This window comes from Rhagoletis zephyria, unplaced genomic scaffold (genome assembly GCF_001687245.7).
Source record: "Rhagoletis zephyria isolate East Lansing unplaced genomic scaffold, Rhagoletis_zephyria_1.1 Rzeph_scaffold_00530, whole genome shotgun sequence".
NCBI classification, from domain to species: domain Eukaryota; kingdom Metazoa; phylum Arthropoda; class Insecta; order Diptera; family Tephritidae; genus Rhagoletis; species Rhagoletis zephyria.
In genome coordinates this window covers 135,648-147,839 of record NW_016157614.1, presented here as the reverse complement: position 1 = coordinate 147,839, position 12,192 = coordinate 135,648, and the positions used below count along the sequence as shown (strand labels likewise).

The 12,192-nt window shown below is 35.9% G+C and overlaps 1 protein-coding gene across 1 annotated transcript in view; it reads left to right on the top strand.

Annotated features, from left to right (window-relative positions):
- Nucleotides 1–12,192, top strand: part of LOC108360163 (uncharacterized) — a 175,536-nt gene that overhangs the window by 60,678 nt on the left and 102,666 nt on the right. Inside the window, exons 3-4 of the mRNA XM_017612346.1 lie at nt 4,254–6,748; nt 6,853–7,450. Of these exons, the coding sequence (XP_017467835.1) occupies nt 4,254–6,748; nt 6,853–7,450 (3,093 nt within the window). The remainder of the gene's footprint in view (nt 1–4,253; nt 6,749–6,852; nt 7,451–12,192) is intronic.

Here is a 12,192-nt window from a genome sequence, read left to right as displayed (position 1 = left end):
AAAATTTAGGAATATATATAAATAGAAATTCTCAAACTATAAGCTCAAAAACAATAACTGATGCGGTGTTTCCAAGATATTTTAACGCCCTTGAGTCACAAGTATATACAAGTATATTTTATCAATCATACCGATAATTTCATGTATTAAAATAATTAAAAATGAAAATTAATAAAAAAATTACATCAGAAAAATGAATAAAATTAAGTGAAATTAATGTTTAATTTCTAACCTAACCTACAATTGTATGTATGTAACTGAATCGCTTAATAATAGCTTTACATATAAAAAGATTATCCTAATTTTCCAGCTTAACTCCCTAATCTGTTATTAGAAAAAGAGATTAGCCATGCAAAATTATAATTAAAAATATCACAGATTAAACCGATAACTTTTTGGTGTCCAACTTAGTTTTATCGATTATACTTGCGAAGAGGAGCAGGAATGTCAAATATTAAAGTAAACAAAAATTGACGCTAGTAAGGAAAATAGGTTTGTAAAGGTATTTTTTATAAAATATTCAGTTATAAATCAATTATATAAATAGGCAATCATGTTTCCTTTACACCCCTTTTACGGCTAAACTGTACTTCTAAGGTATAAACAATTATATATCATTAGAAAGGTATTTGTGCTGATGTGCAGGCAACCTACCTTGGATTATGGGAAATCTACATACCAAATTTCGTTGAGATATCTCAATTGTTGCTGGAGTTATCGTGTACACGGTCGGACGGACAGACGGACAGACGGACTGACAGACATGGCTTAATCGATTTCTTTTTTCATCCTGATCATTTATGTATACATTTGTCTATATCTATCTCGATTCGTTTTGGCTGTTACAAACAACCGTTATGTGAACAAAATTAATATACCCTTGTGCACAAGTGCGCTCGGGTATAAAAAGAATAAAAGTCAATCGATAATCATTATATTAAGATAAATATTTTTCGAGTCATCTATAATTATTATTCAAGGACATTTATTATAAAAGTCCTTTCATAATAATTATCAGAGAGATAAATATTTTTTAGTATTCAAAGACTTTTTTAAGACTTATATTATAAAAGCTTTTTCATAATAATTATCATTGAGATAAATATTTTTAAGTTTTCAAAAACTTTTATTTTAAGACTTATATTACAAAGGTATTTTTAGTTGGGAACCAGTTCGGGGCTAGTTGGGGAGCAGTGTGGGCCCATTTGGGGCTTGGTTTGGGACCCGTTCGGGACTATATACAAAATTTTGTCGTACTTATAATTATTATCAAAAGACTTTTATAATAAAAGTCTCAAAATAAAAGTCTTCAAAAATGTTTATCTCGGTGATAATTATTATGACAAGACTCTTATAACATAAGCCTCAAAATAAAATTCTTTGAAGACTTAATAATATTTATATCGCTGATAGTTATTATGAAAATACATATATTATATACGTCTTAAAATAATAGTATCGATGATTTTTTTTTAAATTTACCGTTATATGAAAAGTGGTCGTAATTTTAGTCCGATTTCAGTAATTTTCAACGTGGAAAGCACAATAATCATACCGAGTTTGGCACAAATTGGTCGAACGGTTACCGAGATACACACATGAGGTCATAAGTGGGCGGTGCCACGCCCATTTTCCAAAATTTAATCATAAACGCATTTTTTGCTAAAGATTTATGGCAAGCATCAATTCAGAATAAATTAGCTTCAGTATTTAGATTTAACGAAGGTTTCATATTTCTCTAAAATTACCGTTATATGGAATGTGAGCGTGGTTATTGCCCGATTCTAAAAATTTTCAGCCGTTTGGTATGTTATACCAAGGCCAACAGCTGTGCTAAATTTGGGAAAAATTGGTGGAGGGGTTACCAAGATATACACATGTAACCATAAGTGGGCGTGGCAACGCCCAATTTCCAACAATTTATAATATTGTTATATTTTCCCAAGAGATCTTTGTTAGTATCAATTTTGAGTGAATAAGCTTCAGTAGTTACTGAAATATCGCAGTTTTCGTATTTCTGAAAACTACCGTTATATGGGCGCTAGGCGTGGTTATTGTCCGATTTTGCCCATTTTCAATACCATCCGTCCTACGCTGAAAATAAGTACACATACGAGTCTCGTTAGGATACCTCACAGATGAACGGACACACAGTCACCGCTTAATCGATTTCTTGTTTAGTTCTGGTCATTTATGTATACATTTTTCTTTGTCTATATCGATTCGCTTTTGCTGTTACAAATAACGGTTATGTGACTGACGGCTTGACTTTTTTTGGACCACCCTAATGCACATACATATTGAAGTTGCTAAAGAATCTTGTTGATTTATTTTTTATTTTTTGAATTTTTTTAGCTGGCAGTGTCACCCACTTTCTTCCATATAAAAAATTCCTTTGTATGGAAGAAAATGCGTGATAACGTATAAAAAATAAAATAAAATATCTTCGTTCATTTCTCCCTAATGAAGCATATCATAATTTTTAAATTAACAGGTGTGGTTTAGGGATGGCTAGGGGGGGTTGAAATTGAATTGCTTTAAGTACCACTTAAAAAAGTAACAAAATGTATATTGAAACTAATAATTTTAGACGTATAATGTACTTTTATTTATTTTTCTTTCTTTACAAGAAAAAAAGAAATTTGTACGTATTTCACGTTACATACTTATACATTTATACGTATGTATGTTTATACTTTTACAACGAGTAAAAAAGTATCATTTTCGCTGCTGGTGTTTTCGACAGGGTAGGACTGTGATGTAATGCGGAACGTTTTTCCGTCATCCCTTGTCAAATTTGGTTTGGTGACAAACCGTTACCGTTGTCAGCGTTGTGCCATCTTCAGTGTCATTTTTCTTACATTTAATGACAACTTATGATTTTGCTTTTTAAAACGAGATATTTAAGTAAACAAGGCGTGAAGAGTTCTATCGAGCCACATTTTTTTGGCAAATGCCAACACATATTGATGTCAGGTTTAGTCAGAAAGAAGAAAGTTGCAGAGTTTTTGAAAGTAAAGACGAAATTCGATTTCTTTTAGGCAAATTCGATTGTATCCGAATTTTAGAAAAACAAAGTGGAGCTAAAATTCGATTAAAATTCGATTCTCGAAACTACGAATATCGAATTTAGTCATCTCTAATGTGGATATTGCCCTTTTGGTTGTTTCCGACATCGTTGGTGTATGATGTAGTTTGGAATGAGTTTACATCATCCCTTGTCAAATTTGGTTTGGAGACAACCCGGTTATGTTTTGTTCATTTATTGGGCGTTCCAAAGTCCAGAATTAAAAACGAACACACGCTTACAGCAAAACCTGAAAATCATGAACTTATCGCCTTTGTTCCTTTTTGGCTTTACTATCGAAAGTCTTTTCTCAAATAAATTAAAAGTAACGATGAAACCACCATCGATAGTTTTGTAGCAATAGTTGTATGTAGATAATTCCCAGTAGATAATTTCAGGAGTTAAAAGCCCTTCCGAAAGGCCTGCCTGGGAGTCAAAAGGCCATCCACTCTACATTCCTTTCTCCTTTCTTTTTTGTATGGGGTTGCACAAATTGAAGGGCTCCTTCGTACTTCTTAATTTATAAAAATCATACATCTTGTTTGCTTACGGTTTATAACAAATATATATTATTGCAAATTAAAATATTAATTGAAATTCATTTGTAATTCTAAATAATATAAATTTATGCATTCGTNTTTTTGTATGGGGTTGCACAAATTGAAGGGCTCCTTCGTTCTTCTTAATTTATAAAAATCATACATCTTGTTTGCTTACGGTTTATAACAAATATATATTATTGCAAATTAAAATGTTAATTGAAATTCATTTGTAATTCTAAATAATATAAATTTATGCATTCGTTTAAATTGTAAATGGATAAGCCATTCTAGAACGCATGCAAGGAAGCACTTTTTTCAGCCCTTCTTGGGTAGGCCTCTTAGAATAGTTTTACTTAAGAAAGCCTACCTAAATTATCTTCTGGGTCGTTCGCCTTTGTGTAAATTAATATATATATGTACATACATATATATTGCGATATTTTTCGCGTTTGTTATTTTTTCACATTGTCGAGAACTTCCATTAAGTAGTGCATAGAATGAATCTATGGGTAGACGTGTGCCAAACAGAAGCAATGGAAAATCGTTTGTTTATAAAAGTAAGGTGTAGAGGGATATTTGAAGAATATTTATGATGATTTAGCAATTTGGTGTAATAACACATTTGTGTTTATTTCTCCTTGTAGGTTAATATGGAGAAACGTCGGAATACCTTGGATCGTTTTCAACGTTTAGGCTTCGGTCGAAAGAGTACACCAACGCCGAGTGGGGCGTCCACGGAAAGCGGTGGCTCCTCACGAAATCGTAAATCCACTGAGAAATCAGAGCGATTGAGGGAACTAACAGAACTGCTGCGCGGCAATAGATCTTCGCCAACTCCGCCACCTATACCGCCGCCACGGAAGCCACGTCATGGATCTCACTCGGCGTCTAATAGCTTGGAACGTTCTGAAACACAGGCGCACGCTCCTGCGGTGAGGACTCTTTCTGCTACCACTTCCTCATTGGACAATACTCCGTTGTCATTCATGTCGGCCCGGTCTGATGGCATCATGCTGATGGACCAAGATGAGCAAGCTGCTGACTATCCTTCTGCTGGTACAAGTACGAAAGACTCTGTTAAGATAGATGCAAAAAACGATTTTAGCAGAAGCGATCTGCCGTCGAAAGCAGAAGTTTCAGGAACAGAAGCAAGAGCAGCAGCAGCGCAGGCGGTAGCAACAACTAAATCGCTGACATCAACAGCCAAACTATCCGATACACTCAAACCAAATGCCAGTCTGTCGAATTTCGAATCGCTGATGTTGATGGGCAGAGAGCAATCAAAGTCCCCGCCACAGCGACCCGCTGCAAATGTTGTCGCAAGTGGCTCTGTAAATGCCGACAGTGCACAGCTGGCCAACAGTTCGGATATAGCTACCAAGCTGGGCAGACCAGAATCTCGCACGGTAATCGGCTCATACACCCAGAAGGGCATTCCATTTCGTTCAGCTTCGTTTTCTCAAATTGATATTTCGTCTGGAAAGTACAAAAAGTGTTCGTGGAGCGCATTGCGTGATCGTTTATGGCGTGAAAAAGTGGTTGGATCAGTTGATTCCGCAACGAATACGAAAAAAGGCAGAATCGAAGAAGCAAGTGGCGCATTGACGTCTGCCGTTGCAACTGAAGTGAAAGTGAATTCTGAGCCAGATTGGATTTACATACCGTTGAAAAAGAAAACTGAAATGAGTATTAACTTAAATTACGGTCAAGATATGAGTAATCTAGAGAAGGTAATCGAATCGCCCGATATTATACCCGAAGAAGATATATTCAACACTGATGCAGAACATTCCTCTAGTGCTACCGAAGACAGTAAAGAGGCGGTTTTAAAAACTAATCTTGTAATAGCACACGCTAAAATGGAGTCGTTAACAGACACGATTCATTCCGAAAACGACTTTACGATTGAGGCGGAGGAAGTAGCTCTGGCTATTCAGCCAGTGTCAGCTGTTGTGGAGTCGGAAGAGGGTTTAGTTGAACAGGCAAAAGTCATTGAACAGCCAACTATTCAGGAGCCTATTAACGCAGAGCTAATGGAACCGAATGTGGCAATGTTAATGGAAGAACGAATGCCACTTGAATCGCCTCCTGATAATTTTTTACAGACAGCAACCACTTGCCTGATTCCGGTGCCAGTTTACGAGTGTGCTGCCCAGGAGTGGCGTTTGGAGAATCCTCCGCAGGAATGGGTGGAGGTTCAGCCTGAAGAGTTTGGCATAATACCGGAAGCAATAGAGCCGCTATTATCGCTTAGTGACTGCGTAAATGTAAAGCATGTATCAAAAACGGCGCAGGAGTACCGCGTGGAAAATCTTCCAACAATTTCAGTTAGTCGTTCTTCAGAAGAAGCAGACGATAAATGCATTTTGAGGCGGAAAGATACCTTTGATGAAGAGTTCTGTGACCTTGTGGAGAGGCGTCAAGCGTCAATAGATACGGCTGAACTCAGCAAGAGATATAGCAATGACGATGACCGATGTCTAGGTAAGGAGAAACGAGCATCTTTAGAAGCCATTACTACTCGACACAGTACAGACGAGCGCAAACGCATTGACAAGTCGAAGCGGCGGAAGGGAATGTATATTGATAATGCTGCTTGGAGCGAGTCTCCTGATGTGGAAGCGCACAGCAGGGGTTTGGCGTTGGACATTTCACTGGCTAACTTAAATGTCATCAAACCGGACACGCCAGATGAATGTGCAATAATGTATATTAATAGCCCACCCACAGATGAAAAAAGGACGCCAGGCTCCCTATACTCACCTGAAATAAATACCCCGGAATCGGATAAGCCGCCAGAATGGACAAAGGCGGATCGCCTTGCTAGTTTTAGCCTTCAAAGTTCCGAGGATAAGGAAGATATTCAGGGTGTAATGGGTAGTGGGGGTAACCTTTCACGCAACAATCAAAGTTTTCCTTTCTTACGTACTGACTCAGTGTCCGACAACGAAAGTGATCGGGGTCCATCATATTGTCGCGAGCACGCCAGTCCAAGTCCTGTTCCTGGTGACTACGATTTTAAGCGGTATTCAAAACGACCACTCCGTGGGCCTTACGGTCAAATGCTGGAAAAGGAAATGAAGAAGCCCAACAAAATGCATTTCGAGGAAATATTGGAGGACCTCCGTGAATCTGAGGTGTAAGTGGAATGAATATTATATACTAAAAATAAATTAAATTTGTTAATGTTTTATCCTTATGTTTAAATATTCTGAAACATATTTTGTTTTTGTTCATACACAGTTCCTCGCAACCGCGCCGCCCACGTATCGCTTATGATGATTCCAGCGCCATTACGGCGACCAGTACCCGAAATATACCTCACCATTCGAATTCGATGCGAGTACGCAAGTCAAATACATTTCTGCCTGTACCGGCACATGCAAGAGCAGCCTCTACGCCATCTCAAATAGAGAATGTAAGCAAAAGCGGAGCCATCGGCAGCTTGGAGAAGATTCATCCACACGAGAAGCGCTACCAAAGCACGCTGGATAACTCAGTAACTTCTGCTGACAAGGATTATCAAGATGCGGGGCATCATTATCCAAATCACCATCTTCACCAACGCGAAGTAAAACGCGCAGCTTCGGAGGCTCCTGCTCAAAAAAGCCATCATAACAAACGCAGTCAATCGATGAGCGGAGAAAAAACCGCCTCGGGTGGTACACATATCGTACACCAGGCAAATCGTAGCCTCGATGCTACTACCAGCGGAAGCGCCAGGGGCAATTCCAATTCCGGTAAAAGCTCCACAATTGTACCGTCACAGGAACTGTTGGCCGAACTGCTGAAAGGCTCCAGTGAGAAGTTGATATCTGAGCAGCGCCAACAAATGGCAGCGGTAAGTATATTTTTGGATTTCGGTTAAGAGTATACGTACATACAGATGTATGAATGTAAAGTAAACAAAAATTTTCCATAAATTTCCGGTTGCGCATGTAGGCGATAGAGCTCTGCATGAGTTGATTCAAACTTCCAGCCACAGAAAGTGCAGCAGATTTGAGCATGATAAAAATATAGTAAGGTAGAACCGCAAGGCGAATTAATATAAGGTGATAGCATGAATACAAAAACAAAAATTTACATGTATTTTGTTATTGCTTTGGCGGCATATACTGTCAAAATCTGTAAGAGTGTGTGTAGAAATTCAAAAAAAAATTTTCAATTTGACATCAGAAGCCGTGCGGCGAAACACATACACAAAATCAGCTGATCTAGTAACACCACCTTATATAAATTCGCCTTGGCTGAGAGTTACTTTTAAATTCTTGACGTTTCCAAACATTTTAATTTTTAAATTTACTCACAAACTCTCACACACATTTTAATTTTCAATCCCAAGCAACAACAATTTCAAGGCGAATTAATATAAGGTGATAGCAGGAGTACAAAAACAAAAATTTACATGGATTTTGTTTTTGCTTTGGCGGCATAAACTGTCAAAATCTGTAAGAGTGTGTGTAGAAATTCGAACAAAAGTTTTCAATTTGATATCAGAAGCCGTTCGGCGAAACACATACACAAAATCAGCTGAGCTAGTAACACCACCTTATATAAATTCGCCTTGAACAATTTCGAACAATTTCAATTTTTTATTTTCAATTTTATATGACTTTAAAATGCTGGCAAACTTCAAAAAAAAAAATCATGGCCGACAAATTGAGAGAACGGTTCTACCTTGCTGTGTTTTTATCACGGATTTGAGTATTGTACTTCACATACAAAACACTCAGCGTTTTGAATTTTAGAAGCTATGAATATAAATTTTGTTTTAAATTTTCCACCTTCAAATGAAAGAATGTGAACGAATGAACGAAAAACATTCAAATCAATGCAGAATTCATGCAATGTGATAGTGACAGCACAAAAACAAAAAAACTACATTAACAAATTATATGAACGATGATAAGCAGAACACAAACAATTTAACAATCAGCCTTACTCGCCCTGAAATCATCTGCTCCAGTAACACCATTTTTAAAGAATTCGCCTTTCTTTTAAATCATTCAATCTCATTTTGGTTTTAGTTTTTTTTCTGCCAACAAGTTTTTTCGTATATAAAGCTTGATGTTACATATGTATGTACAAATGAACGCCTAGTGCTGAGAATTGAAGAATTCCCAAATTAAAACTGTACATATAAAATTGACAAGGGGGATATTATTAGACACATATTTTTGGCTTTTTAAAAATGGACATATGCTCTCGTACATGTAAAGTTAGGTAAAAAAATATATGGATTGAATAATGAAAAGCGGAGTATATAATTCATAGTCCTTTTTTATATCCTTTTTGTTAGCCATTTTTATGGTCAGGTTTTAATTAATTGAAAACATATAATATGCATATGTCCATGGGGATCCATTTTAATTTTATACTTGTTGGAGTGTAATAGTAAAACTGTACTATTGACAGCCAAGACCATGTTTCACTCTTACAGCGCAAAAACCATAAATTCCATGGTCTGACACTGTCTCACACCATGCCCTGCGATCAAGATCGGACTGATACATGGCACGTGACGATGTTACCTCCAAAGTCCCACTAGAAAATCTCCACTAAATGTAAACTATTGCTATAAGCCTCCATAGTCTATGTGAGATCGTAGAGATCAGCCAAGCTATGCATCTCAACCAAAAATCAACGTTGTAAAGTGCGGACCTTTACAATGTAAATTAAATTTTGTTTATGCATTAAAATAATTGAAACGAATTGCATTCTTGCTTTACTTGCTTAGCTTTGAAAACTGTCAAAAGTTATTTGGAATATACTAAAACGTATGAAGGGTGGCCAAATGGCAGCTTTGCTTCACTTGCTTTAAGCGCCACAAAGTTTCAAATTGGCAAATGTTTTATTTAAAAGCGTTTCGTAGGCTGTTGACAAAAAGATATGTTCCTGTTCTAAATCAATTCAAACGAACTGCTGACGACTTTTATGTACAAAAATTGTTTTACGTAATATAAAAAATTTATGTATAATATTAGTAATTCGAAGTTTCTTAAAAAGTGATCTATGTCTCCTTATTTATATTTAACATGTCGCTGGCTTAAAGTGAAAAGTTGCTAAGTCCAATTTGAAAAATTTTACAGGAACTTTGAATACAACATTTTGCGTGTTTAATGTAAAGCAAAACTCCATACAAATCAGAAGGATTCGATCTCTGTTAAAACAATTCGCACTATTTTGGCCTTTTTGCATATTCGGGGCCTCTTTTGGACCTATAAAATTTATCTTTCATTGAATATAAACGAGAAAAAATAAAACAAGTCCCTTAGTTCTTAATTTCTCTTACTTTCTATGTCAAAATTTGAGGCTTCATAAAATGCAGACTTATCAACTTTTCACACAAAGCGATATTTATGATGCCAAACTACTGGTAAGTTGTCTCTTGAAAAATCGATTTTTTTTGAGTTTTTTGTTTCTAATAAATGTACATATATGTATGTATAATTATTATCATTTCTTTGAAATGGAAAAATTAATCACATTCATTTAAAAATAAATCTGAAAATATTGTTTTGTATTTATTTATTTATTTTTTTTAATTTTCTGGAATTTGATGGCAAAATTATTCTTAGTTTAAGGAAACAGACCTTGACTTTTCAACTACACAGCTGGTTNGTTTGAAATGGAAAAATTAATCACATTCATTTAAAAATAAATCTGAAAATATTGTTTTGTATTTATTTATTTATTTTTTTAAATTTTCTGGAATTTGATGGCAAAATTATTCTTAGTTTAAGGAAACAGACCTTGACTTTTCAACTACACAGCTGGTTGCTTTGACAGCGTTCCAAGTCGCCATTTGGCCGAAAGAGTTTTTGAAGTAAATCAAAGCAAATTAAAGTAAGCAAGGCGTTCAAAGCAAGCCTTCATTGGGCCAGCGCCTTTACCCAGTGGCTTATGTATATTACAAGTATCAAAAATGTATGTATTCATACGTACAGCATACGTAAAGCTCAATGAACGCAAGGCAAGCATATTCATATTCATAAAAAAACGCATTCATATTCAATTTGTTTTCAAAATGTTTGAACGCTGCCATGTCGTTATTTATATCAACACAGTTATTCATTTAAATTCAGTAAAGCTGAAAGCCCATCACATTTATTCAATTTGAATATGCATGATTCATTTGTCGTTTTGAATGGATTCNTGCATTCATATTCACTCAATTTGTTTTCAAAATGTTTGAACGCTGCCATGTCGTTATTTATATCAACACAGTTATTCATTTAAATTCAGTAAAGCTGAAAGCCCATCACATTTATTCAATTTGAATATGCATGATTCATTTGTCGTTTTGAATGGATTCATGCAGACGTCTGGTAGTCGAGCAGCGCACATTTTAATACCTTTCGTGTATATAAAAGTACAACGTAATTGTAAATATTTTCTTCGTTTGCTTGAATTTTCGCAATGGAAGTGGCAAGTAAATGTTCGCGAACGGAACGTATTTTCAGCTTCGACTGCAAGTTTTTTTCATTTCCCAACTCACCTTATCGCTTCGCCGACTGTTGACTTATGTGCAGTGAGTGTCAGAGGAAATCCTACAGTAAATTTTTGGAAAATGTTTTGTTTTATTTAAATTTCATTATTTAAAAAAAAAACATAGTTCATGCCACAACAAAATCCATATAACTCACCAAAATTTACTGAACTTTGATATCTTTGGTTCTAGTAGTCCAATTTTTGCTTTCAGTATTTGATAGATAACTGCGTACAATTAGTATCTTAATTTACAAATATGTATGTTTGTATGTTTGTATTTAATGTTCGTACTAATAGCAATTACTGAAATGTCGGAATTTTCGTATTTTCAACGTATTAGGCCCTATGGCGAATTTCACGTGAAGAAATATTCACAAAAATTATAAGGCAAAACAAAACTTTGTTTTTGTCCAAAATAATAAGCTAATTTAATGCTATGAGGTTATTCCAAGAATCGATTTAGAGTGAATTAGCTTCAGTAGCTACTGATTTATCGCAGTTTTCATGTTTCTGTAAATTACTGTTATATGGGAAGTGGGCGTGGTTATCGCCTGATTTCAAGGATTTTTAGCAAATATGTTAGATATAGCCTAAGCAAGGCTCATACCGAGTTTGTTACGGATTGGTAAAGCAGATACTGAGATACAGCATTTCATCAAAAGTGGGTGGGGCTTAGAGGTTTACGCCGACAGGCTTTGCGGCGGCGGCGTGGTCAACTTCAAAAATAATCGGCGGTGGCGGCGGTACTGCCCATAAGTACGGTGACCATCCGTTCTGTTTTTTGCAGGACCGTACTGTTTTTCAAAGGTCGGTCCTGCGTAGTTTTTCAAACCTGAAAAACCTGAAAATGTACTGATTTTTTCCAGGTGTCCTGCATTTGTCCCGCATTTTCATCGTTATTTTAAAATTATCGGACAATGGATGGATTTCTTCAAAAAAGTGTTTTTTGGTACTTTTCGTAGCCTTTCTTCAATATCTCATGAAAAAATCTCCCAATCAACGTAAGCGACTAACATATCGAAGGGTANCTTCAAAAAAGTGTTTTTTGGTACTTTTCGTAGCCTTTCTTCAATATCTCATGAAAAAATCTCC